General features: G+C 41.3%; 1 protein-coding gene across 1 annotated transcript in view; it reads left to right on the top strand.

The window, feature by feature from the left end:
* Nucleotides 1-25,965, top strand: part of LOC118554338 (obscurin-like) — a 130,689-nt gene that overhangs the window by 15,612 nt on the left and 89,112 nt on the right. Inside the window, exon 10 of the mRNA XM_078067712.1 lies at nt 13,028-13,303. Coding sequence (XP_077923838.1) covers nt 13,028-13,303 — 276 coding nt within the window. The remainder of the gene's footprint in view (nt 1-13,027; nt 13,304-25,965) is intronic.

Genomic DNA, 25,965 nt, shown 5'->3' with positions numbered 1-25,965 from the left:
GTGCTAGAGAACATTTTGTGTGTGCTTGAGTAATGTTGTCTCCTGCTGTGGTGGGGTGGAGAGTTCTGTGGAGTCAGCTGGGTCTACCTGGTATACACTGCTCTTCCCTTACTGAGCTCCTGTCTGTTTGTCCATTACTGAAAGCCGGGCATTGAAGTTTCCAACTATTATTGCACAGCTATCTGTTTCTTTAATCTGTTAGTTTTCACTTCATACCGTTTGGTCTCTCCTGTAAGTTGTGCTTGTGTTTGTGAGATCTTCTTGATGAATTGACCCTTTTATCAACTTATTATGTCCTTAATCAATTCATTTATCAACCAATATATAATGTTTTGTGTGGTTTTTACCTTAAAGTCTCTTCTGCCTGACATTAGTATAAATACCTTAGGTCTCTTCTGGTTGCTATTTGTAAGGAGCATCTTTTCACTTTAAGCCTATTTGTGTCTTTGGATCTAAAGTGAGTTTCTTGTATACAGCATGCATTTTTTTTAATTATGTTCAGTTAGCCATTGTATTAGTACATCATTAGTTTTTGATGTAGTGTCCAATGATTCATTAGTTGAGTATAACACCCAGTGCTCATCACAACACATGCCCTCCTTAATACCTATCACCCTGTTACCCCATCCCCCTCTCGCCTCCCCTCTGAAGCCCTCAGTTTGTTTCTCAGGGTCCCTAGTCTCTCATGGTTCATCTCCCTCTCTGATTTCTTCCCATTCAGTTTTCCCTCCCTTCCCCTGTGGTCCTCCATGCTATTTCTTATATTCCACATATGAGTGAAACCATGTGATAATTGTCTTTCTCTGCTTGACTTACTTCACTTAGCATAATCCCCTCAAGTTCCATCCATGTCAATGTAAATGGTGGATGAATATAATATTCCCTTGTATATATGGACCACATCTTCTTTATCCATTCATCTGTTGAAGGGCATCTGGGCTCCTTCCACAGTTTGGCTATTGTGGCCATTGCTGCTATGAACATTGGGGTGCATGTGCCCCTTCTTTTCACTACATCTTTATCTTTGGGGTAAATACCTAGTAGTGAAATTGCTGGGTCATATGGTAGCTCTATTTTTAATATCTTGATATTTTTAGATAGATATTTTTAATATCTATTTTAATATCTCCATACTGTTTTCCAGAGTGGCTGTACCAGCTTGCATTCCCCCCAAAAAATCTATTTTGCCAATCGCTACCTTTTAAGTGGAGAATTGAATCTATTTACAGTTAAAGTAATACTTACAAGGAAGTATTTCGTATTACTTCTGCTATTTTGCTCTTTGTTTTTTTAATATGTCGTATCTTTTTTGTTCTTTATTCTCTCCGTTACTGTCTTTTTTATGTTTAATTGATTTTTTTCTGGTGTTTCATTTACTGAGTGTGTGTGTGTTGTATTTAATATAACTTTATATATATTATATATACATATAACATCTACTCTAGCTATCTACCTATCATCTATCTATCTATCTATCTATCTATCTATCTATCTATCTATGTATCTATCTATCTATCATCTATCTAGTTTTTTCTTAGTGGATATCCTTAGTGGTTATCCCAATTAATATCTTAACTTTATAATATTCAAGTTTAAAATTATACCATTTTAGTTTAAATAAAAAACTGCTCCTTTACAGCTCTGTGCCCCCACACAAAGCACAGCTTTATGTTGTTATTGTCACAATTTATGTCTTTATACACTAGCTTCAATCCATTAACTTTATGGTTTTGTAATTATTATTTATGCATTTGTATTTTAAGCCATATAGGAAAAAAACGAAGAGTTAAAAACTTATAAATGCTGTAATACTGGCTTTTACATTTACCTGTGTAACTACATTTACTATTGTTCTTTATTTTTTCACATGATTTTAAGTTACTGTCAGTGTTTTTTCATCTAAGCCTGAAATGCCTATTTAGAATTTCTTGTAGGACAGTTATAATAGTGACAAAATCCTCAGTATTTGTTTGAATGGGAATGTATTACTTTCCTCTTCATTTTTAGGGATGCTTTTGCCAGATATAAAGTTCTCAGTTGATAGTTTTTTTCACTGAGCAATTTAAACACATCACCTACTAACTTCTGACCTCTATGGTTTCTGAAGGGAAATCAGCTGTCACTCTTAGGAGGAGGCCTCTTACATGATGAGTTACTTCTCTCTTTATGGTTTTAAGATTCTTGTTGGGGCGCCTGGGTGGCTCAGTCAGTTGGGTGCCTGCCTTTGGCTTGGGTCATGATCCTAGGGTCCTGGGATTGAGTCCCCCATCCGGCTCCCTGCTTGGCGGGGAGTCTGCTTCTTCCTCTGCCCTTCACCCCACTCTCTCTCGCTCATATGAATAGATAAAATCTTTAAAAAAAAGATTCTCGTTGGTTTTGGCTGTTGAGTTTTAGTAAAATCTGTCTCAGTGTGGCTCTCCCTAGTTTGTCTTGCTTGGAGTTTGTTGAGGTTCTTGAATATTAATTTTGGAGATTTTTGACCATTCTTTCTTAAATATTCTTTGTGCCCCTTTCTTTTCCCCTCTCCCTATAAATTCCCCTTGTGTATATGTTGCCCCACAGGCATTTAAGGCTCTATTCATTTTCTCCATTCTTTGTTCTTTCTGCTCCTCACACTGGGTAATTTCATGAGATCTGTGTTCAAGTTTGCTGACTTTTTTCTTCTGCTCAAATCAGATGTTGAATCCCTCTAGTGACTTCTCATTCCAGTTATACTTTTCAAATCTAGAATTTCAATTTAGTCTTAGAAATCTATCTTGTTATTGATATTCTCTATTTGGTGAGACATTGTTCTTTATTTGATGAGAAATGGTTTCCTTTAATTTTCTTAATATATTTAAACTAGCTGATGTAAAGACTTTGTTTAGTGAGACAATATCTGGATGTTCTCAGGGACAGTTTCTGTTGACTGCTTCCTTTCCTGTAATGGGCCATTCTTCTTTGCAAGTCATGTAATTCTTTGTTGATAAGTGGAATATTAAGTAATATAATGTGGAAACTTGAGTTCAGATTGTCCAACCCCCTCCCCACTTCATTGTTGGTGGTGTTTGTTTTTGTTGCTATTGTTTGTGTGTTCAGTGACTTTTCTTTTTTGAAGAACTTATTTATTGCATGACATTGGGAACAAAATGAGTGTCATTTTCCCATTTGTTTCAGGAGTATGTTAAATTATATGATAAACAGAGAGGAAACATCCTTGCCATTTTTCCCCATACAACTTGATTTTTGTATGACCTTATTAGCTAAGATTTTTCCAAGGACTATCTCCTTCTTCTGACTTTTCTGAACTACTTCTGTGAAGTCTACATTTTGTACTGTGTGAACCACTGAAGTCTCTGGTTGGTTAGCTTATTGGTCAGCTAATGGTTTTACAGTGATTTCCTTAGATGCCTGTAACCAGTAAGTCTGCCAGTTCTTGTCAAGGGCCTTTGTGTGGGTGTTGGTACATGCATATACCACTTAGCCAGGAAGTTTACAACTCCGTATTTGCCCTTACGTCATGCTTCCACAGCCTCAAGTTTAGCCCAATGTGTGAGTTTAGGACCTTCTCAAGTAATTCCTGAGTATACATATGTGTGTGGCCTTCTAGATGCCCAGAAATGTGCCAGAGCTTTCCAGAGCCCTCTACGGACATCTCATTCTGCAGCTTTTCCTTTTAAGCTGATTAGGTAGCCTGTTGTTTGCCCAACTGATATCTACCACCTTGGGCAGCCATGATGTTCAGTAATTGCCTGTGATTGTTTTCAACAAATGCTGATGGGAAAAAGGCTGTTTGCGTTGGGTGAGCTTCTCTTCAGGCTTGAGTAATAACGAAGGAAGGTAGGAAGGAAGGAAGGAAGGAAGGGAGGGAGGGAGGGAGGGAGGGAGGGAGGGAGGGAGGGAGGAAGACTGTATTGTGAGTGGAGTTTTCCAGTGAACCACCGAATAGGTCAAATAATGACAGTTCTCTGGCAATGGGGCTTTTGCCTCATTCTTCCCCCCTCGTGTGGCTTTCAGGCTACCATTCTTCACTGTGATTGTGGACTATTGGTTTTCCAGGCTACCTCAGGGTTAGGGAGGCAGGTATGAAAATTTGGTAAGTTAAAACACCACAAATCTTGATGTTCTTACTGAGATTCAGCTGTTTTCCTGGAATAAATGCTCTCTAGATTGTTGCAAGTCCTTGGTTAATTAAGCTCTGAAAAAGTTGATTCCAACAATTTTTGCCAGTGTTGTAATTACATTTATGGACGAAAGTTTTACACAATTTTTGAAAAGTTGTTATTTTGCCATTTTTGCTGACATCTCCTTTAGTGATTTTGAAGTATTTAACCAGCCTTTCAATCCTGAGATTAAGGCCGCTTGACTGTGGTGTGTTATTCTCTTTACATGTTTCTGATTCAATGGGATGCTGTTTGGTTGAGTATGTTTATATTTATGTTCTTGAGGAATTCTGGTTTGTAGTTTTCATATATGTATTTATGTGGTTTTGTCCTCAGGGTAATGCTGGCCTCATACAATGGGTTGGAAAGGGTTTCCTTCTCATTCGTTTTCTGTGAGAGATTGTGTAGAATTAATGTGATTCCTCTTCCTTCTTTAATTTATTTAAAAAATTATTCCTCTGGTTAAGTCAGTGAAGTCATCCTGACGTAAAGATTTCTCTCTTTAGAAGGCTTAAATTTTGAAAACATTTTATTTATAGTGATGAAATTATGCAAGTTATCTGTTTCCTCTTGGGCAAATTTTAGTAGTTCGTGATTTTTGAGGAATTGTTCTGTCTCATCAAGTTTGTTTAATTTATGTGCATAGAGTTGCTTGTAGTGTTCTTTTATTATGCATTTAATGTCAGCAGGGTCTGTGGTGATGTTCCTTTCCATTCCTGATATTATTAGTTAGATCTTCTCTCTTTTTTCTTTATTAGTCTTGCTAGAGATTTATCCATTTTATTGATCTTTTCAAAGAACCGTATATAGGGGCGCCTGGGTGGTTCACTCGGTTAAGGGCCTTCGGCTCAGGTCATGATCTCAGCGTCCTGGGATTGAGCCTCAAGTCAGGCTCCCTGCTCTGCTTCTCCCTCTCCCTCTGCCACTCCCCCTGCCTGTGCTTTCTCGCTCTCTCTGTCAAATAAATAAATAAATAAAATCTTTAAAAAAACAAAACAAAAAAAAGAACTATATATAGTTTTCATTGATTTTCTCTATTTTTTTATTTAATTGATTTCTGTTCTTATTACTTTTCCTTCTGCTTGCTCTGGGTTTACTTTGCTTCTAATTTCTTAAGGTGGAAAAATGGATTACTGATTGAAATTGTTTCTTTTCTAAGTGAGTTTCTTTTGAAGTAAGTTTCTTGTAGATAACACAAAGTTGAGTCATTTTTAAAAATCGATTCTGACAATCTCTGTCTTATAATCAGTGTGTTTAGACTATTTTCATTTAATTCAATAATTGTATGTTTGGATTTAGGTCCACTATTTTATTATTTGTTTCCATTTTTTCTCTTTTTTGGTTTCTCTTTTTCACCTTTTCTGCCTTTTTTGGGTTATTTAGGATGTTTTTAGTATTCCATTTTATTTTTTTTTAAAGATTTTATTTATTTGAGAGACAGACACAGAGACAGTGAGAGAGAGCACAAGTGGGGAGGAGTGGGAGAAGCAGGCTCCCTGCTAAGCAGGGAGCCCAACACGGGGCTTGATCCCAGGACCATGGGATCATGACCTGAGCTGAAGGCAGACACTTAACCACCACCAGGTGCCCGGGATGTAGAAGTTTTATCAATACGTAGGTCCTTTTACTCTTCTGCCATTATGTTATTAGTTGTTTTATGTAATATCTCTACCATTGAAAACTTCATCAGACAATGTGATAATTCTTGCTTTCAATTACCAAATACATTCCAAAGAATTCAGCAGGAGAAGAATAGTCTGTTTTGTTTACCCAGCATATTAGTCATCTCAGGCTGCCATAACAAAATACCACAGATTGTGTGGTTTACACAACATTTATTTTCTCATAGTGCTGGAGGCTAGAAGCCCAAGATCAAGGTATCAGCTTGGGCATGTGCTGGTGAGACCTCCCTATCTGGCTTGCAGATGGCTGTATCCTCACACATCATTTCCTTTGTGGCTACATGGAGAACAAGAGAGATATCTGGGGTCTCTCTCTTATAAAGATGCCAGTCCTATGGATTAGGGTCCCACCCTTATGACCTCTTTTAACCATAATTAACTCCTTAAATGCTCTATCTCCAAAATTGGGGGTTAGGGCTTCAACAAATGGATTATGGGGGTGGGGTGGGAGGACAGACAATTCATAGTCCGTAACACCCAAACATTTACCATTTCTGTTGGTCTTCCTTCATTCCTGATGCTCTGAGTCTTCCTACAATGTCATTTCCCCTATAGAAATTCTTGTAGAGTGATCTCTGGCAGTGAATTTTCTTAGCTTCCCTTCATGCAGAATGTCTGTATTTTATCTTCGTTCTTGAAGGATATTTTTGCTGGATACAGAATTCTGGGCCAATTAATGCTGACTAATTTTCGATGAGAAATTCACAGTCATTCAAATTGTCCCCCCACAAATCATGTGTTTGTATTCTCTGCCTGCTTTCAAGAATCTTTGTTGTTTAATTTTCAGTGGCTCTGAAATGGTGTGTCTGGGTGTGGATTTCTTTGGATTTATTGTGTCTGAGATTTGCTGGGCTCTTACAATCTGTTTGATGTCTTTCATCAAATTTGAAAAGGTTTCAATCATTGTTTCTTGAAAATATTTTTTGAACTGTACTCTTCTCTCTTTCTAGGACTAATGACATGAATTTTAGTCCTTTTAGTTTCATCCCATAGGTCCCTGAGGCTGTATATAAAAATTCTCTTTCTCGCTCTTCTTTAGATTGGTTAATTTCCATTAATTTATCTCCAAGTTCTGTAGCTCTTTTGTTGTCTGGATTCTGCTACTGATCCTATTCAGTGAATTATTTCAGTTATTTTATTTTTCCACTTGTAAAAGATATAGTGGTTCTTTATGTCTTGTCTTTCTTTGTTGAGAGTATCTATCTTTCCATTCCTCCCAAGGATATTTGCTTTCACTTTTTTTTAAACAACTGCTTGAAATTCTTTGTCAGCTATTTCCAACATCTGTGTCATTTTGACATTGGTATCTCTTAATAGTCTTCTCCCATGCCAGTGTGAACTGAGAGTTTCCTGGTTATTCAGGGGACTGTTTTGGATGGCATCCTGGATATACTGAATACTATGTTTGAAACTCTGGGTCTTCTTTACATCTAATGAAGAATGTCGATTTTTTTAAAGCTGGAAATAAGCTTTGTTGAGTTCAAACTATGGGTTTCTGCCAGCCTTTCATGGGTTGTTTTGTTTCCAGAGGCTTTGCAGTGCCATTTAGATCTGTCCTGAATGTGCCCACCTAGTAGTTAGTGTGGCTCTGGACAGTGGTCCGTGCCCCAGTTCAGAACTCAAAGTCTTTGGCCTGCTGATTGGGGTCAGATCCACTCACATGTGGCTCAGGGGTGAGCCCTGGTGTTCCTGGACAACCTCATGTTCTAGATCTTCTGTCATTCTCTTGTTCTTTAGTTGGAAAGGAGGAGCTCCTGACATGTTGCTTTGATACCTGCTTCCCATGGTCCCTCCTGCACCAGCAGGAGGATAGAAAAAGAAAGATCAGTGGGTCCTTCTTCAGTTGGAGAGCAATATTCTCCATCCTCAGTGTTCTAAGGGTCTCTAATCTTCATGGACTAGGATGTAAGAGCATGGAGAAAAAATGGGGTGTCTTCCATTCTCTCTGAACATTTGGTTTTCTCTTCCCTATGCTCTGGGGGAGACATGGGGGCCTACTTCTGGAAGTTGAGCTGCCCTATGTGCAGGCAAGGGGGAAAAGGTAGACTCACTTCTGGTTTGGTGGACTTCGAGTTCTGTTTTTTTTTCTCCCCAATCTGCCTGCTGCTGCTTATTTTGAGAATCTTCAAACCAGTTCCATGGCCCTGTGGCTGCACTTGGTGACTGAGACACAGTGGAGTGTTTGTGCCTAGAACTGGAACCAACCACAGGTGTTTTTGTAAAAATATGGGTTTTAATTTTTTGTAATTATGTACATGGACCCACACTTTGGTGTTTCTAGTGTGGGACAAATCCTAAGCATCCTTGTGGTGATATTTATAACTCAGGTCAATTTTGAAGGTAAACCACTGTGCAGTTGGGGGTCTCATGGTGTGGGCTCAGCTGTGGGGTCAGAGTGACCATGGAGGACTCCACATGCTTCTTCCTGGGCACAACCAGTGGCAGACCATCTCAGACACACAGGGACATGCACACACACACATACACTTATACAGGCATGCACATTTAAACACATACATGCTCATACACATGCATGCATAGACACACACACATGCACATATACATGCTCAAAACACATACATATACACATGAATAGACATATATACACCCTTGCACACATTTCAACACACATACACACTCACAAACACATATGCACACAAACATACATGCATGCACACTTACATGCATATTTAAACACATACACTCTCACAACACATGCATAGACATACATATACACATGCACATCCATCCATACATACATACCTCCCCCCACAGATATACACATAGACATACCCACATATGTAGACACTACACACACAGTGTGATCAGGAATGATTTTGTGACATGCATTTCAAAGAAACACAATTTCCTTTAAGGTTAGTCTGTGAGGATTCCTCTGAAGTGAACATCGGAAATAACAGAGACCTGGTGTGACCCTACCTTGAGGATGCCGCTGAGTCTGAGGCCACAAAATGAGTGGCAGGTGCCACACTGTACAGTCTGCAAGGTGTGCATCCAGCTGGCCGTGGCTGAGGGTGACAGCGGGCTGTGTGGTTAGGGTTTTCTGCTTCACATGGTAGTGTTTGTGAGGACTCATCCATTTGCAGAATTCTGGTGATAGCTTCAACAGGTGAAGAAATGATAGAGAGGCCGATTCCAAAAGTAAGGCTGTTGTTGGCTGGGAGGGTAGATGTGGCGGGAGCTCAGGTGGGCATCATATTCACAGGAAGCATGTGGACTCCACTTAACCCATCTGGCCCCTGAAGACATCTTACTGCAGAGATTTTGCCTCTTGGGGTGTCTGGGTCAAACAGAGGTGGTAGTTGAAGGGATGGAGAGGGTGTATGAGTATATGAAGTGGTGCTCGTGTGGGTGTGGGCTGAGAAACTGTAGACATAGGTGAGTCTTACAAGCTTAGGTGAACACATAGACTGAGGGGCCACCATCTGAGACATGGCAGGTGGACAGGAGCAGATTCGCTGGGAGGAGCAGTGACAAGCTAGCCTGGGATGTCCAGGGGGTGGTTGGCTGTCTGGGCATGGTACTCAATTGATATTGGTCTGAGGAGGGAGATTCAAGATTTGTTGGCGTGTTGGTGGTGGGAGGGACTGGAGGAAGAAGTACCGTGGAAGGAGTGGATGATGATGGGACCTACCCCTAGGATCCTGGGGGAGCTGGAACCATGTAAGGAGAGGCCCAGAGGGTTGGGGGGAGAACCCAGTGACATGGAAGCTGACTGCAGCCCTCGCCAGCCACTGCACAGATTGTTGGATTATCACTGTCTTCCATCCAGCCACCTGTTCCAGGTGGAAGTCAGCCAGCTGGATGCTTTATCTTTTTCTCCACGAAAAATACATTTAAGGCATAAAAATAGCACTATCTATACTTTGGCTATGTGCATTTTAAAAAATATTAAAAATCCAATTAAAAATCTTGTAACTCAAGGATATTGCCCATTCTTGGTGATATCACATAAAGAATTCTCCCTGAAATGCAAGCTGGTATAGTCACTCTGTTTTTTTTTTTTTTTTTTTTTAAAGATTTTATTTATTTATTTGAGAGAGAGAGAATGAGAGACAGAGAGCACGAGCGGGAAGAGGGTCAGAGGGAGAAGCAGACCCCCCGCTGAGCAGGGAGCCTGATGCGGGACTCGATCCCGGGACTCCAGGATCATGACCTGAGCTGAAGGCAGTCGCTTAACCAACTGAGCCACCCAGGCGCCCCTGGTATAGTCACTCTGGAAAACAATATGGAAGTTCCTAAAAAAGTTGAAAATAGAGCTACTCTATGACCCAGAAATTGCACTACTGGGTATTTACCCCAAAGATACAAATGTAGTGATCTGAAGGGGCAACTGCACCCCAATGTTTGTAGCAGCAATGTCCACAACAGCCAAACTATGGAAAGAGTGCAGATGTCCATCGACAGATGACTGGAATGGAATATTACACAGCCATCAAAAAATGAAATCTTGCCATTTGCAACGACGTCGATGGAACTAGAGGGTATTATGCTAAGCGAAATAAGTCAATTAGAGAAAAACAACTATCATATGATCTCACTTATATGTGGAATTTAAGAAACAAAACAGAGGATCATAGGGGAAGAGAGGAAAATTTCAAACAAGATGAAATCAGAGAGGGGGACAAGCCATAAGAGACTCTTAAGGGTTGCTGGAGGGAAGGTGGGTGGGGGGGTGGGGTAACTGGGTAATGGGCATTAAGGAGGGCACTTGACATAATGAGCACTGGGTATTATATAAGACTGATGAATCACTGACCTCTACCTCAGAAATCAATAATATGTTATATGTTAATTAATTGAATTTATATTAAAAGATGAAGAAAAAAAATAAAATTTAAGCAGTATTAAAAAAAGGAGTTCTCCCTGAAAATACCTATGCTTTGATGTGCAGGCCAACAACCAAGATTTCCACTGACTGCTATTAGGAGGAGATTAGAGAGGTGTTCCCAAAGCAGAAAGTCCCTAGTAGATGAAATTGGAAAGGTGGAGTTAGAAGCACCCCATCTGGATTTTGGTTTTCCAGCAGTACCTTGACTTCTATAGTGTAAAAACTCTCCCACTGTGGGCATCTGAAAATGTGGGGCAGAATGTAACAAAGTCAGGTTAAGTTAATTTCTGGACTGGCAAGGAGAAAAAGGGACATTTCCAGGTGCTAGAAAAGAGGAGGCACTGAGAAACTAAAGCAGTGGATGATGAGTTGGTGCACAGATGGTATTGTGGGGGGCTTTGGATCCCAGGGACTTGGGTCTGACTTACACTACCAGCTTGCAAATAGGCATGGGAGCAAATAGGAAGTGGAACGGAGACCAGCATACAGAGATGGAAACCTTATAAAACACATCATTAAAGAAAAGATGGGCCAGAAAAACAATCTCCTGCAGCTAAGGGAGGTCACAGGGCACTTGTATGTCTGCCTTGGCTCAGGTGGGAAAAGTTCCCCTAAGAAATGGAAACCTAGGGCCCCTGGGTGGCTCAGTTGGTTAAGCAACTGCCTTCAGCTCAGGTCATGATCCTGGAGTCCTGGGATCGAGTCCCGCATCGGGCTCCCTGCTCAGCGGGGAGTCTGCTTCTCCCTCTGACCCTCCCCCCTCTCATGCTCTCTGTATCTCATTCTCTCTCTCAAATAAATAAATAAAATCTTTAAAAAAAAAAAGAAATGGAAACCTATTTCTCACTTGGGATTGAGATTTCAATTTATAATACTAGGGACTCCAGACTGAGAAGTTAACCTACCAGTGGGGCTCCAGGCCAGTGGTACTCCTGGAGTGCCTGGCAACAGTGAGTATCAGGAAGGTTACCCCACCACCAAAACCACCCTTAATACCATTGGCTGAGGAAGCCATGCTAGATTCACTCACAGTAAAACATGTCTAAGCACCAGAGGAACAATCCTATATAGAAGGGAGTTGGAAGTCACAGAAAAGATCAGGATTAGCCCACCCAGAGACCTCAGATGATGAAACAGCGTACTTAGAGTGAGTAATACGAGAGATTTGAAAATGTAAGAAAGAAGTAAAATAGTAAGAAGAAAAAAGGGAGATTCAAAGAAGAAGCAAATGAAGCTTCGTGAATGGGAAACACATGATAAATAGCAAATTAGACATGGCTGAAGACAGAAATCACTGAATTGGAAGATAGATTTGAGGAAATTACTCAGAGTGAAACACAGAGATAAAAAAAAACAAGAGAGAAGGACAGATGTAGAGAAGAGAAGCGGTAGGCCACATGTGTGTCCAAAAGGGCTTCTAGGAGAGACTGGAGAGAATGAGAAGATAAAATTATGAAGGAAATAACACAGAGAACTTCTAGCAGTGGTTGAAGATGGGAATCCTAAGCTTCAGGACTCCCAAGTGATCATGGGAAATGTAGGAAAACTAAACCCACAGCTAGACACATCATAGTGAACCACAGAAAAGTAAAGATTAGTGGGAGGACAGTAATCCTTCCACAGATTTGTCAACAGCAATGAAGAGCACAAAGAAGGCATCATCTCCAACGTACTGGAGGAAGATATCTGTCAACTAGAATTCTGTATCCAGCTAAACTATCATTCAAAAGTTTGAGTGAAGTAAAGATGTTTTCAGGAAGTAAATGGAGAGAATTTACTTTTCACAAAATCCTGCTGGAAAAAAATTGCTGATGGATATACGTCAAAACGAAGAAAATTTAGCCTAGAGTGGGTCCTAGAAGTAATGTGATGTGAAGCCAAAGAAGGAAGTCAATAAAAACTATGTCTGTCCCCAGGCCCGGGGTTTGGTTACAGGGATGGTGATTGGCTTGCTAGAAGTGACAGGCTGCATTAGGGGTCATTGTGTCTGTGTTCTTGTGACTTGGACGTCACCTACTCTTGGTGACAGTGCACAAGAAATTCTCCCTGAAAATATCTGTGCTTTGATGTGCAGGTATGCCTCCATTTGTTAGGATGATTATGGCATCACAGATGATAAATGCCAAATCCTGAAGCATAACACACACCTACCTGGAGATTATTTGACATGGAGTCTTCAGATTCTGAAAACTAACCTGTTCCTTCCTTTATGTGTCTCCTGAGTGTGGGGTTCTCTGTGTAGACGGAGCCAGGAGCAGCACAAGCATGTGGCCAAGGCATCCTGGTTTTGAGATCTAGAAGGTGGGCCCTAATTCAGTTCTAGACATTTGATTATCCCTCTCTGTCCCCAGAGCCCTCTGTGGTGTTTGCCAAGGAGCAGCCAGCACGCAGTGAGGTGCAGGCCAAGGCAGGGGCCAGCGCCACCCTGAGCTGTGAGGTGGCCCAGGCCCAGACAGAGGTGACGTGGTACAAGGATGGGAAGAAGCTGAGTGCGAGCTCCAAAGTGCACGTGGAGGCCAAGGGCTGCAGCAGGCGGCTGGTGGTGCAGCAGGTGGGCAAGGCGGACACTGGGGAGTACAGCTGTGAGGCCGGGGGCCAGAAGGTGTCCTTCCACCTGGACGTGGCAGGTGGGTTCCTTGAGGTCTTTCTCAAGCTCCTTAGGGCAGTTATCCGGCAGTGCGGGTGTAGGCAGGTGATGTCTAATGGCCTGTTTTGTCACAAAGCTTCTCCTGCAGCAGCCAGCACGTATTAATTACATGACATCCTTGTGTTTTATGAGCGCTTCTTGTCTTTTCACCTGTGTCAGCATTGCAACAACCCCAGAGGAGGAATTCTGATTATTCCCATTTTAATATGAGGCTAAGAAAATTCTATAGGTTGCCAAAGTCCACAAGCCAGAAAACCACAGAGCCAGGGTTTGGGCCCAATATTCTGAGATTATTTATTTACTTGTTCTGCCTGAAGAACCCTGTCATCAGTATTTATTTTAGGAGGTCTTCTGGTGCTCTAATGTTTTTTTTTTTGCTTATATGAAAACATATTTATTTTGCCTTCAATTCTGAGGGTATTTTCTCTGGATATGAAGTTACATTTTAGCAGCTCCTCATATGTAAATACAATTGACTCTTGAACAGCATAACTTTGAACTCCACAGGTCCACTTATAAGTGGGTCTTTTTGATAAATACAGTACAGTATGGTAAATGTGTTCTCTTCCTTATAATTTTCTTAATATTTTCTTGCCTGCAGCCTACTTCATCGTAAGAGTTCAGTCTATACGATGGACTCTGAAAAACAAACTGAGGGTTCTAGAGGGGAGGGGGGTGGGAGGATGGGTTAGTCTGGTGATGGGTATTAAGGAGGGCATGTTCTGCATGGAGCACTGGGTGTTATGCACAAACAATGAATCATGGAACACTACATCTAAAACTAATGATGTAATGTATGGGGATTAACATAACAATAAAAAATTTAAAAAAAGAGTTCAGTCTATAATACGTATAGTATAATATATAATCATATAGCAAAGTGTGCGTTAATCAACAGTTTATATCAGTGAGGCTCCTAGCCAACAGTAGGCTATTAGTAGTTACATTTTGGGGGAGTAAAAGTTATACACAGATTTTTGACTGCATGGGGCATCAGCACCCCTAACCCCTATGTTGTAAAGAGTCAACTGCATGTATTTTTTAACATTTTAAAGATATCATTCCATTGTCTTCTGGGTTCCATATTTTCTCTTAAAACAACTGTCAGTTCTGTTATGTTCCTTCAAGGATCTTTTTTCTTTTCTTTTCTTTCTTTCTTTCTTTCTTTTTTTTTTTTTTTTGGTCCTGTTGCTTTTAAGGTATTGTTTTCGGTTTTGGTTTTTCAGCAGTTTTACTTTGTTGAACTCAGGTGTGGTTTCCTTTGTGTTCATACTGGTTGGGGCTGCAGATCATCTTGAGTGTGTGGGTTTATGTCCTCCTCAACTATAGGCTATCCTTGGCCTTTCTCTGTTCTGTCCCATCTCTTCTCCTCTGTCTGAACTCTTGTTACATTTTATTCAACCTTTTTGTGTTTCCCCACATGTCTCCTATGCGTCTTTCTCTTTTCCTCTTAATTATTTTTATCTCTCTGCTTTATTCTGGATATTTTGGTGACCTGCCTTACAATTCCCTAATATTCTGTTCTGCTTAGAGTGTGTCTGACCCACTTATACTGTGTTTACTATTTTCAAGTGATATAACTTCCATTTGATTGATTTCTTATAGATTCCAGGTTCTGTAGTAACTTTCTCATTTGATCTATTTTTATTTTATTTTTTTAAATTTTATTTTATTATGTTATGTTAATCACCATACAGTACATCATTAGTTTTTGATGTAGTGTTCCATGATTCATTGTTTTCGTAGGGCACCCAGTGCTCCATGCAGTACGTGCCCTCCCCAATACCCATCACAGGGCTAACCCATCCCCCCACCGCCCTTCCCTCTAAAACCCTCAGTTTGTTTCTCAGAGTCCATTGTCTCTCATGGTTCGGCTCCCCCTCCGATTCCCCCCTTCATTTTTCCCTTCCTTCTCCTAGTGTCCTCCATGCTATTCCTTATGTTCCACAAATAAGTGAAACCATATGATAATTGACTTTCTCTGCTTGACTTATTTTACTTAGCATAATCTCCTCCAGTCCCATCCATGTTGATGTAAAAGTTGGGTATTCATCCTTTCTGATGGCTGAGTAATATTCCATTGTATATACGGACCACATCTTCTTTATCCATTCATCTGTTGAAGGGCATCTCGGCTCTTTCCACAGTTTGGCTATTGCAGACATTGCTGCTATGAACATTGGGGTGCATATGGCCCTTCTTTTCACTACATCTGTGTCTTTGGGGTAAATACCCAGGAGTGCAATTGCTGGGTCATAGGGTAGCTCTATTTTTCAATTTTTGAGGAACTGCCACACTGTTTTCAAAGTGGCTGTACCAACTTGCATTCCCACCAACAGTGTAACCTCTTACACTTTCTCCCCTTTCTCCACAACCTCTCCAACATTTGTTGTTTCTTGCCTTGTCAATTTTTGCCATTCTAACTGGTGTTAAGGTGGTATCTCAATGTGGTTTTGATTTAAAATTCCCTGATGGCTAATGATGATGAATATTTTTTTCATGTGTCTGTTAGCCATTTGTATATCTTCTTTGGAGAAGTGTCTGTTCATGTCTTCTGCCCATTTTTTTACTTGATTATTTGTTTTTTGGGTGTTGAGTTTGAGAAGTTCTTTATAGATCTTGGAAATCTATTTGTCTGTAGTGCCATTTGTAAATATTTTCTCTCATTCTGTGGGTTGCCTCTTTGTTGTGCTGACAGTTTCCTTTGCTGTGCAGAAGCTATTTATCTTGATGAAGTCCCAAAAGTTCATTTTTGCTTTTGTTTCACTAGCCTTTGGGGACGGGTCTTGAAAGAAGTTGCTGTGGCTGATGTCGAAGAGTTTACTGCCTATGTTCTCCTCTAGGATTTTGATGGATTCCTGTCTCACATTGAGGTCTTTCATCCATTTTGAATTTATCTTTGTGTATGGTTTTAGAGAATGGTTGAGTTTCATTCTTCTGTATATAGCTGTCCAATTTTCCCAGCACCATTTATTGAAGAGACTCTTTTTTTCCATTGCATATTTTTTCCTGCTTTGTCAAAGATTATTTGACCATAGAGTTGAGGGTCCATATCTGGGCTCTCTATTCTGTTCCATATGTCTGTTTTTGTGCCAGTACCATGCTGTCTTGGTGATCACTGCTTTGTAATATAGCTTGAAATCAGGCAACGTGATGCCCCCGGCTTTGTTTTTCTTTTTCAACATTTCCTTGGCGATTCGGGGTCTTTTCTGATTCCACACACATTTTAGGATTGTTTGTTCCAGCACTTTGAAAAATGTCATTGGAATTTTGATCAGGATGGCACTGAAGGTATAGATTGCTCTGGGTAGCATAGACATTTTAACAATGTTTATTCTTCCAATCCATGAGCATGGAATGTTTTTCCATCTTTTTGTGTCTTCTTCAATTTCTTTCATGAGTGTTCTGTAATTCCTAGATTATAGATCCTTTCCCTCTTTGGTTAGGTTTATTCCAAGGTATCTTATGGTTTTTGGTGCTATTGTAAATGGAATTGATTCTCTAATTTCTCTTTCTACAATTGCATTGTTAGTGTATAAGAAAGCAACTGATTTCTGTGCATTGATGTTGTATCCTGCCACATTACTGAATTGCTGTATGAGTTCCAGTAATTTGGGGTGGAGTGTTTTGGATTTTCCACATAAAGTATCATGTCATCTGTGAAGAGGGAGAGTTTGACTTCTTCTTTGCCAATTTGAATACCTTTTATTTCTTTTTGTTGTCTGATTGCTGTTGCTAGGACTTCTAGTACTATGTTGAACAATAGTGGCGAGAGTGGGCATCCTTGACGTGTTCCTGATCTTAAGGGAAAGGCTCTCAGCTTTTCCCCATTGAGGATGATATTCGCTGTGGGTTTTTCATAGATGGATTTTATGAACTTGATGAATGTTCCCTCTATCCCTATACTCTGAAGAGTTTTAATCAGGAAAGGATGCTGTGTTTTGTCAAATGCTTTTTCTGCATTAATTGAGAGGACCATATGGTTCTTCTGTCTCCTCTCATTAATGTGTTCTATCCCATTGATTGATTTGCAAATGTTGAACCACCCTTGCATCTCGGGGATAAATCCCACTTGGTCGTGGTGGATGATCCTTTTAATGTATTGTTGGATACTATTAGCTAGGATTTTGTTGAGAATTTTGGAATCCATGTTCATCAGGGATATTGGTCTGAAATTCTCCTTTTTGATGGGGTCTTTGCCTGGTTTGGGGATTAAGGTAATGCTGGCCTCATAGAATGAGTCTGGAAGCTTTCCTTCTGTTTCTATTTTTTGAAACAGCTTCATGAGAATAGGTATTATTTCTTCTTTGAATGTTTGGTAGAATTCCCCAGGGAATCCATCAGGCCCTGGACTCTTGTTTTTTGGGAGGTTTTTGATCACTTCCTTTACCTCATTACTGGTTATTGGCCTATTCAGGTTGTCAATTCCTTCCTGTTTCAGTCTTGGGAGTTTCCAGGTTTCCAGGAAGGCATCCATTTCTTCCAGGTTGTTCAGTTTATTGGCATACAGTTTTTGATAATAATTTCTAATAATTGTTTCTATTTCCTTGGTGTTAGTCATGATCTCTCTCCTTTCATTAATACTTTTATTAATTTGGGTCCTTCTCTTTTCTTTTGGGTAAGTCTGGCCAGTGGTTTATTGATCGTATTAATTCTTTCAAAGAACCAGCTTCTAGTTTTGTTGATCTATTGTGTTTCTGGTTTCTAATTCATTGACCTCTGCTCTAATCTTAATTATTTCTCTTCTAATGTGTGGCTTAGGCATCGTTTGTTGCTTTTTCTCTAGTTCTTTAAGGTGTAAAGTTAGTTGGTGAATTCGGGATTTTTCTATTTTTGTGAGTAAGGCTTGGATGGCTATGTATTTCCCCCTTAGGACCGCCTTTGCAGTATCCCGTAGGTTTTGGACTGATGTGTTTTCATTCTCATTGGTTTCCATGAATTGTTTAAGTTCTTCTTTGATTTCCTGGTTGACCCAAACATTCTTGAGCAGAGTGGTCTTTAGCTTCCAAGTGTTTGAATTTCTGCCAAATTTTGTCTTGTGATTGAGTTCCAGTTTTAAAGCATTGTGCTCTGAGAATATACAGGGAGGAATCTCAATCTTTTGGTATTGGTTGAGACCTGATTTGTGACCCAGTATGTGGTCTATTCTGGAGAAAGTTCCACGTGCGCTCGAGAAGAATGAGTATTCTGTTGTTTTAGGGTGGAATGTTCTGTAAATATTTATGAGGTCCATCTGGTCCAGTGTATCATTCAAAGCTCTTGTTTCCTATCAAGATAAAAAGCTTTTGCAAAGCAAAGGAAACAGTCAACAAAACCAAAAGACAACTGACAGAATGGGAGAAGATATTTGCAAATGACATATCAGATAAAGGGCTAGTATCCAAAATCTATAAAGAACTCATCAAACTCAACACCAAAAGAACAAAGAATCCAATCAAGAAATGGGCAGAAGACATGAACAGACATTTCTCCAAAGAAGACATCCAAATGGCCAACAGACACATGAAAAAGTGTTCAATATCGCTCGGCATCAGGGAAATCCAAATCAAAACCTCAATGAGATACCACCTCACACCAGTCAGAATGGCTAAAATTAACAAGTCAGGAAATGACAGATGTTGGCGGGGATGCGGAGAAAGGGGAACCCTCCTACACTGTTGGTGGGAATGCAAGCTGGTGCAGCCACTCTGGAAAACAGTATGGAGGTTCCTCAAAAAGTTGAAAATAGAGCTACCATATGATCCAGCAATTGCACTACTGGGTATTTACCCCAAAGATACAAAAGTAGGGACCCGAAAGGCTACATGCACCCCGATGTTTATAGCAGCAATGTCCACAATAGCCAAACTGTGGAAAGAGCCAAGATGTCCATCAACAGATGAATGGATAAAGAAGATGTGGTATATATATACAATGGAATATTATGCAGCCATCAAAAGGAATGAGATCTTGCCATTTGCAACGACGTGGATGGAACTGGAGGGTATTATGCTGAGCGAAATAAGTCAAACAGAGAAAGACATGTATCATATGACCTCACTGATATGAGGAATTCTTAATCTCAGGAAACAAACTGAGGGTTGCTGGAGTGGGGGGTGGGGTGGGAGGGATGGGGTGACTGGGTGATGGACACTGGGGAGGGTATGTGTTCTGGTAAGCGCTGTGAATTGTGCAGGACTGTTGAATCTCAGATCTGTACCTCTGAAACAAATAATGCAATATATGTTAAGAAAGAAAAAAAGAAGAAGAAGAATGTAGCAGGAGGGGAAGAATGAAGGGGGGGAAATCGGAGGGGGAGAAGAACCATGAGAGACGATGGACTCTGAAAAACAAACTGAGGGTTCTAGAGGGGAGGGGGTTGGGAGGATGGGTTAGCCTGGTGATGGGTATTGAGGAGGGCACGTTCTGCATGGAGCACTGGGTGTTATGCACAAACAATGAATCATGGAACACTATATCTAAAACTAATGATGTAATGTAAGGGGATTAACATAACAATAAAAAATTAAAAAAAAAAAAAAACAAAAAAAAAAAAACAAAGCTCTTGTTTCCTTGTTGATTTTCTGCTTAGATGATCTGTCCATTGCTGAGATTGGAGTATTGAGGTCTCCTACAATTAACATATTGTTATCAATATGACTCTTTATTTTGGTTAACAGTTGGCTTATGTAGCTGACTGCTCCCATGTTGGGGGCATAGATATATACAATTGTTAGAACTTCTTGTTGGATAGACCCTTTGAGAATGATATAGTGTCCTTCTGTGTCTCTAACTACAGACTTTAGTTTAAAATCTAATTTGTCTGATATAAGAATTGCTACCCCAGCTTTCTTTTGAGGTCCGCTGGCATGGAAGATGGATCTCCAGCCCTTCACTTTCAGTCTGGATTTATCTTTAGGTTCAAAATGAGTCTCTTGTAGGCAGCATATGGATGGGTCCTGTCTTTTTATCCAATCTGCAACCCTGTGCTGTTTTATGGGAGCATTTAGGCCATTCAATTTGAGAGTGATTATTGAAAGATATTAATTTATTGTCATCATGTTGCCTGTGAAGACCTTGCTTTTATAGATTGTCCCTGTGAATTTCTGTTCTCTATAACTCTTGGGGTCTTTCTCCTTTTATAGAACCCCCCTTAATATTTCTTGCAGGGCCCGCTTAGTGGTCACATATTCTTTCAGTTTCTGCTGATCTTGGAAGCTCTGCATCTCTCCATCCATTCTAAATGACAGCCTTGCCGGATAAAGTATTCTTGGCTGCATGTTCTTCTCATTTAGTACCCTGAATATGTCTTACCAGGCCTTTCTAGCTTGCCAGGTCTCTGTGGATAGGTCTGACATTATTCTGATGTTCCTCCCTCTGTACATAAGGAATCTCTTCCCCCTAACTGCCCTTAAGATGGTTTCCATGGTTCTAAGATTTCTGAGTTTTACTATTACATGTCGGGGCGTTGGCCTGTTTTCCTTGATATTGGGAGGGGTCCTCTCTGCCTCTAGGACACGAATGTTTGTTTCAGTCCCCAGATTAGGGAAGTTCTCAGTTACAATTTGCTCAAATACATCTTCTAGTCCTCTCTCTCTCTCCACCCCCTGAGGGATCCCAATAATTCTGACATTGGAATGTTTCGTGGTGTCAATTATTTCTCTGATTTTATGTTCATGGATTCTGAGTTGTTTTTCCCTGGCCTCCTCTTTATCCTTCTTTTCTATCAATTGGTCTTCTAGATCACTAATTCATTCTTCTGCCTCGCTTACCCTAGGTGTTCGGTTATCTAGATTAGATTGGATCTCATTGATAGCATTTTTTAAATTGGATTCTTTTTTATTATGTTATGTTAATCACCATACATTACATCATTAGTTTTTGATGTAGTGTTCCATGATTCATTGTTTGCGTATAACACCCAGTGCTCAATTCAGTACGTGCCCTCTTTAATACCCATCACCAGGCTAAACCATCCCCCCAACCCCCTCCCCTCTAGAACTCTCAGTTTGTTTCTCAGAGTCCATAGTCTCTCATGGTTCATCTCCCCCTCTGATTTCTCCCCCTTCATTTATCCCTTCCTGCTATCTTCTTCTTCTTCCTTTTTTTTTTTTTTTTTTTTTAACATACAATGTATTATTTGTTCCAGAGGTACAGGCCTGTGATTCAACAGTCTTACACAGTTCACAGTGCTCACCATAGCACATACCCTTCCCAGTGTCTATCATCCAGCCACCCCATCCCTCCAACCCCCCACCACTCCAGCAACCCTCAGTTTGTTTCCTGAGATTAAGAATTTCTCATATCAGTGAGGTCATATGATACATGTCTTTCTCTGATTGACTTATTTCACTTTCCAAAGAAAACATACAAATGGCCAACAGACAAATGAAAAAGTGCTCAACATCGCTCGGCATCAGAAAAATCCAAATCAAAACCTCAATGAGATACCACCTCACACCAGTCAGAATGGCTAAAATTAACAAGTCAGGAAACGACAGATGTTGGCAGGGATGCAGAGAAAGGGGAATCCTCCTACACTGTTGGTGGGAATGCAAGCTGGTGCAGCCACTCTGGAAAACAGTATGGAGGTGCCTCAAAAAGTTGAAAATAGAGCTACCATACATCCCAGCAATTGCACTACTGGGTATTTACCCCAAAGATACAAATGTAGGGATCCAAAGGGGTATGTGTACCCCGATGTTTATAACAGCAATGTCTACAATAGCCAAACTATGGAAAGAGCCAAGATGTCCATCGACAGATGATGGATAAAGAAGATGTGGTATATATATATATATACAATGGAATATTATGCAGCAGCCATCAAAAGGAATGAAATCTTGCCATTTCCAACGATGGGGATGGAACTGGAGGGTATTATGCTGAGCGAAATAAATCACTGATAGTATTTTCAAGATTTGCCAGTTCAGCTTCATTTCTGCCCTTAGAGACTGTATGTTGCCATTAATCGATTTCTCCATTCTAACTATTGTCTTCACAATTGCTACCCTGAATTCCATTTCCAACATCTTGCTTATATGTGTATCCATTTGTAAATCTGTGGCAGAAGTCACAATCTCTGAGTCTTTCCTATTTTGGGGGTTCCTCCTCCTCGTCATTCTGTTGATGGGTGGTTGAGGGAATGTACAGAGTCCAAATTATTGACCACAACCTAAGGAAGATGCACCTGTTTTCTAGGGATCTTAGGGTTGCTGGCCTCTTGTTCTTCCAGCCTGTCTTCTGGGGGAGGGGCCTGCCATGCAGTTACTCAGGCAACCCTGTTTGGGCAGAGTTGCCCTGCCCCCTGTGGCAGGGGATGGGCTAAGTGAAAACCGTTTTCTGGGGGGCTTTTGTTCTCTGATGGCTTTCCCTGGTGGCTTTCCACGTCTCTTCTGAGAGAGCAGAAGAGACCGTTTCCTACCCTCTGCCTCAGAGCAGAGAGACTGCAGTCTGTTCTTCAGTGAGCTCTCCAGGACACACCGTCTCCGTTTCTGTCTGTGCTGCTATAAACTGCAGCATCCCGGGTTGTGCACCCCTCAGCAGGGTTCCCAGTCTTCGTCTCCAGGTTGGGACAGGTCTCTGCCCTTTGTGCTTCTAAAACCGCCAGCCGCCCCCAGTTTGCATGCACGGCCCCACCGCTCCGGGTTTCCGTCTGGGGGCTGCCCTAAAGTCCTTTCCTCACCGCTACCCATCTGTGAGTCGGTGCCCTGTCCCCAGCGCGGGAGGTATCGCTCCTTGGTGGTGCAGGATCCCCATGGCCAGGGTCCCTCCTGCTGCCGTTTATCCTCTGATATCTGCCCATGGAATCAGGGCTCCCTGCTTCGTACCTCAAAACCAACTGCCTGTGATATTCTGTTTGATAGAGAGATCCAGATATTCTTACATCACAGGCTGATTTCGTGGGTGTTCAGAGTGGTCTGGTAGATATCCAGCTCAATTCTGGGGACCACTTGGAATAGGGTCCCCTACTCCTCTGCCATCTTTTCCCTGATTCCCTTGATCTATTTTTAAAATTTCATTTAAAACAGTATTAATAACAAAGAGGCAACCCACAGATTGGGAGAAGATATTTGCAAATGACACTAGGGCTGGTACCCAAGATCTATAAAGAACTTTTCAAACTCAACACCCAAAAAACAAATAATCAAGTCAAAAAGTGGGCAGAAGATATGAACAGACACTTCTCCGAAGAAGACATACAAATGGCTAACAGACACATGAAAAAATGTTCATCATCATTAGTCATCAGGGAAATTCAAATCAAAACCACATTGAGAAACCATGTTACACCAGTTAGAATGGCCAAAATGGACAGGGAAAGAAACAACAAATGTTGGAGAGGTTGTGGAGAAAGGTGAACCCTCTTACACTGTTGGTGGGAATGCAAGTTGGTACAGCCACTTTGGAAAACAGTGTGGCGGTTCCTCAAAAATTGAAAAATAGAGCTACCCTATGACCCAGCAATTGCACTCCTGGGTATTTACCCTGAAGACACAGATGTCGTGAAAAGAAGGGCCATATGCACCCCAATGTTCATAGCAGCAATGTCCGCAATAGCCAAACTGTGGAAAGAGCCGAGATGCCCTTCAACAGATGAATGGATAAAGATGTGGTCCATATATACAAAGGAATATTACTCAGCCATCAGAAAGGATGAATACCCAACTTTTACATCAACATGGATGGAACTGGAGGAGATTATGCTAAATGAAGTAAGTCAAGCAGAGAAAGTCAATTATCATATGGTTTCACTTATTTGTGGAACATAAGGAATAGCATGGAGGACACTAGGAGAAGGAAGGGAAAAATGGCGGGGGGAATTGGAGGGAGAGACGAACCATGAGAGACTATGGACTCTGAGAAACAAACAGGGTTTTAGAGGGGAGGGGGGAGGGGGGGTTGGTTAGCCGGTGATGGGTATTAAGGAGGGCATGTACTGCATGGAGCACTGGGTGTTATACGAAAACAATGGATCATGGATCACCACATCAAAAACTAACGATGTATTGTATGGTGACTAACATAACATAATAAAATTAAAAATAAATAAATAAATAAAATTGACAAAAGAGATAAAAAAAAAAATGAGAGAAGAGAGGCACCTGGCTGGCTCAGTTGGTAGAGCATTCAACTCCTGATCTCAGGGTCATGAGTTCAAGACCCACATTGGGTGTAGCACTTACTTTAAAAAAAAAAAAAATTAAAAAGACCACAGCTTTAAAAAATAAATAAGTAAAAGTTTTAAAAATAAAAATAAAAAATGAGAAAAGAAAAAAAAACAGTATTAATTATGGCCATATCCCAGTCTGAAAAAACATAATAACCCATCATCTGGTATTGTCCTTTTGTTTTGTTTTCTATTTATTCCTGTCCTTGGCACACCAGCAACGTTTCATTGACTGTCAGACATTGCATGAGAAAACTTGTTGGGTATGGATGATGCTATCTTATTCCAGAAAGAGGGTTGTTCCTTCCTGTGCTAGGCAGGGAGAGGCAACCAAACTTCGGCTCATTCCAGGACCATGCTGATGGGGCTGCCTTGCGGTTTTGATCAGGGTCTTCTGTCTCTGGTGTGCCCTAATTTTGGGCGCGGTCCTCCCCAAATTCCTGCAGATGCTTGGGTGTGGGTGAGGCCCCTTTCCCAGCAGATGCTCAGCGCTAATCTTTGTCTCCCTGGAATGCGAAGTGCCAGCGTGTGCTCTGTGCTCTGGTTTTCAGGGGTTTTCTGTGGGGCTTCCTAGTCTCCTGTGCCAGGCAGCTTCAGGTCTCGTCAGACCCTGTGAGGGGAATGTGGCTGTGTGGCGGTTCAATTCTCCAAGGTCCCTCTTCCCTGGAGACCTGGCTCCTCAAACTCTTAACTTCATCCCTCTGCGCACACAAGTGTGCACCTGCTGGTGGTTTCCCTGTTTTTTAGTAGCAGCTCTGCCTGCATTGTCATTATCATGTCAAACCCAGATGCAGAGGTGCCCCCAGGGGACAAACAGGGGCCAGTGTGACCCCACATCCCCGAGCGGCTCCCTTATACCATCCTCACTGACTTCACAGCATCCCTGCAGAAGAGCCCGGCTCTGGGCTCACCTCCGTAGAATGTCTCCCTTACGCTTTAATTAAAGCTGCCTCCTGAGAGAGGTCTGCCCTGACCCCAGAGCCTAGGGACCCATGCATGTCACATCGTTTAACTTCACCCCAGCACTGTGTTGCTGCCGTCATGGCTGGTGTGCTTGTCTGTCTGCCTCCCTCGATAGGCTGTGTGCTGACTCTCACCTTCTCAGCCACCACTGAGCTGCCCGGTGCCTGCATGCAGTGGGCCACCATTCACATGGGTTGTGCCCATGACTGTACGCGTGGCCGGCTGCCTCTGCAGCATGGAATCCCTGAGACTCTGTGTGTATGCACTTGAGTTTAATGGGACGTACACAGTTTTTGAGAAGAGGTGATCTCAGGTGTTGGTGAGGGTGTGGGGAAATGGAACTCTCACACATGGCTGGTGGGAGTGTAAGTTGGCACAACCATTTTTGAAAACGCTCTGGAAATATCTATTAAAGTCAGTGTGGCCATATCTATGTCCCAGCAGTTTTGTGTGCCCCCAAAGAGACATACAAGACCGTTCATAGCAGCTTCACTCACCATATCCCAAATTGGTAACAGCCGAAACAAACC

The sequence above is a fragment of the Halichoerus grypus genome, chromosome 2 (assembly GCF_964656455.1).
Source record: "Halichoerus grypus chromosome 2, mHalGry1.hap1.1, whole genome shotgun sequence".
NCBI classification, from domain to species: Eukaryota; Metazoa; Chordata; class Mammalia; order Carnivora; family Phocidae; genus Halichoerus; species Halichoerus grypus.
The sequence above is the reverse complement of the archived record's forward strand: the minus strand, read 5'-3'. Positions and strand labels throughout refer to the sequence as shown.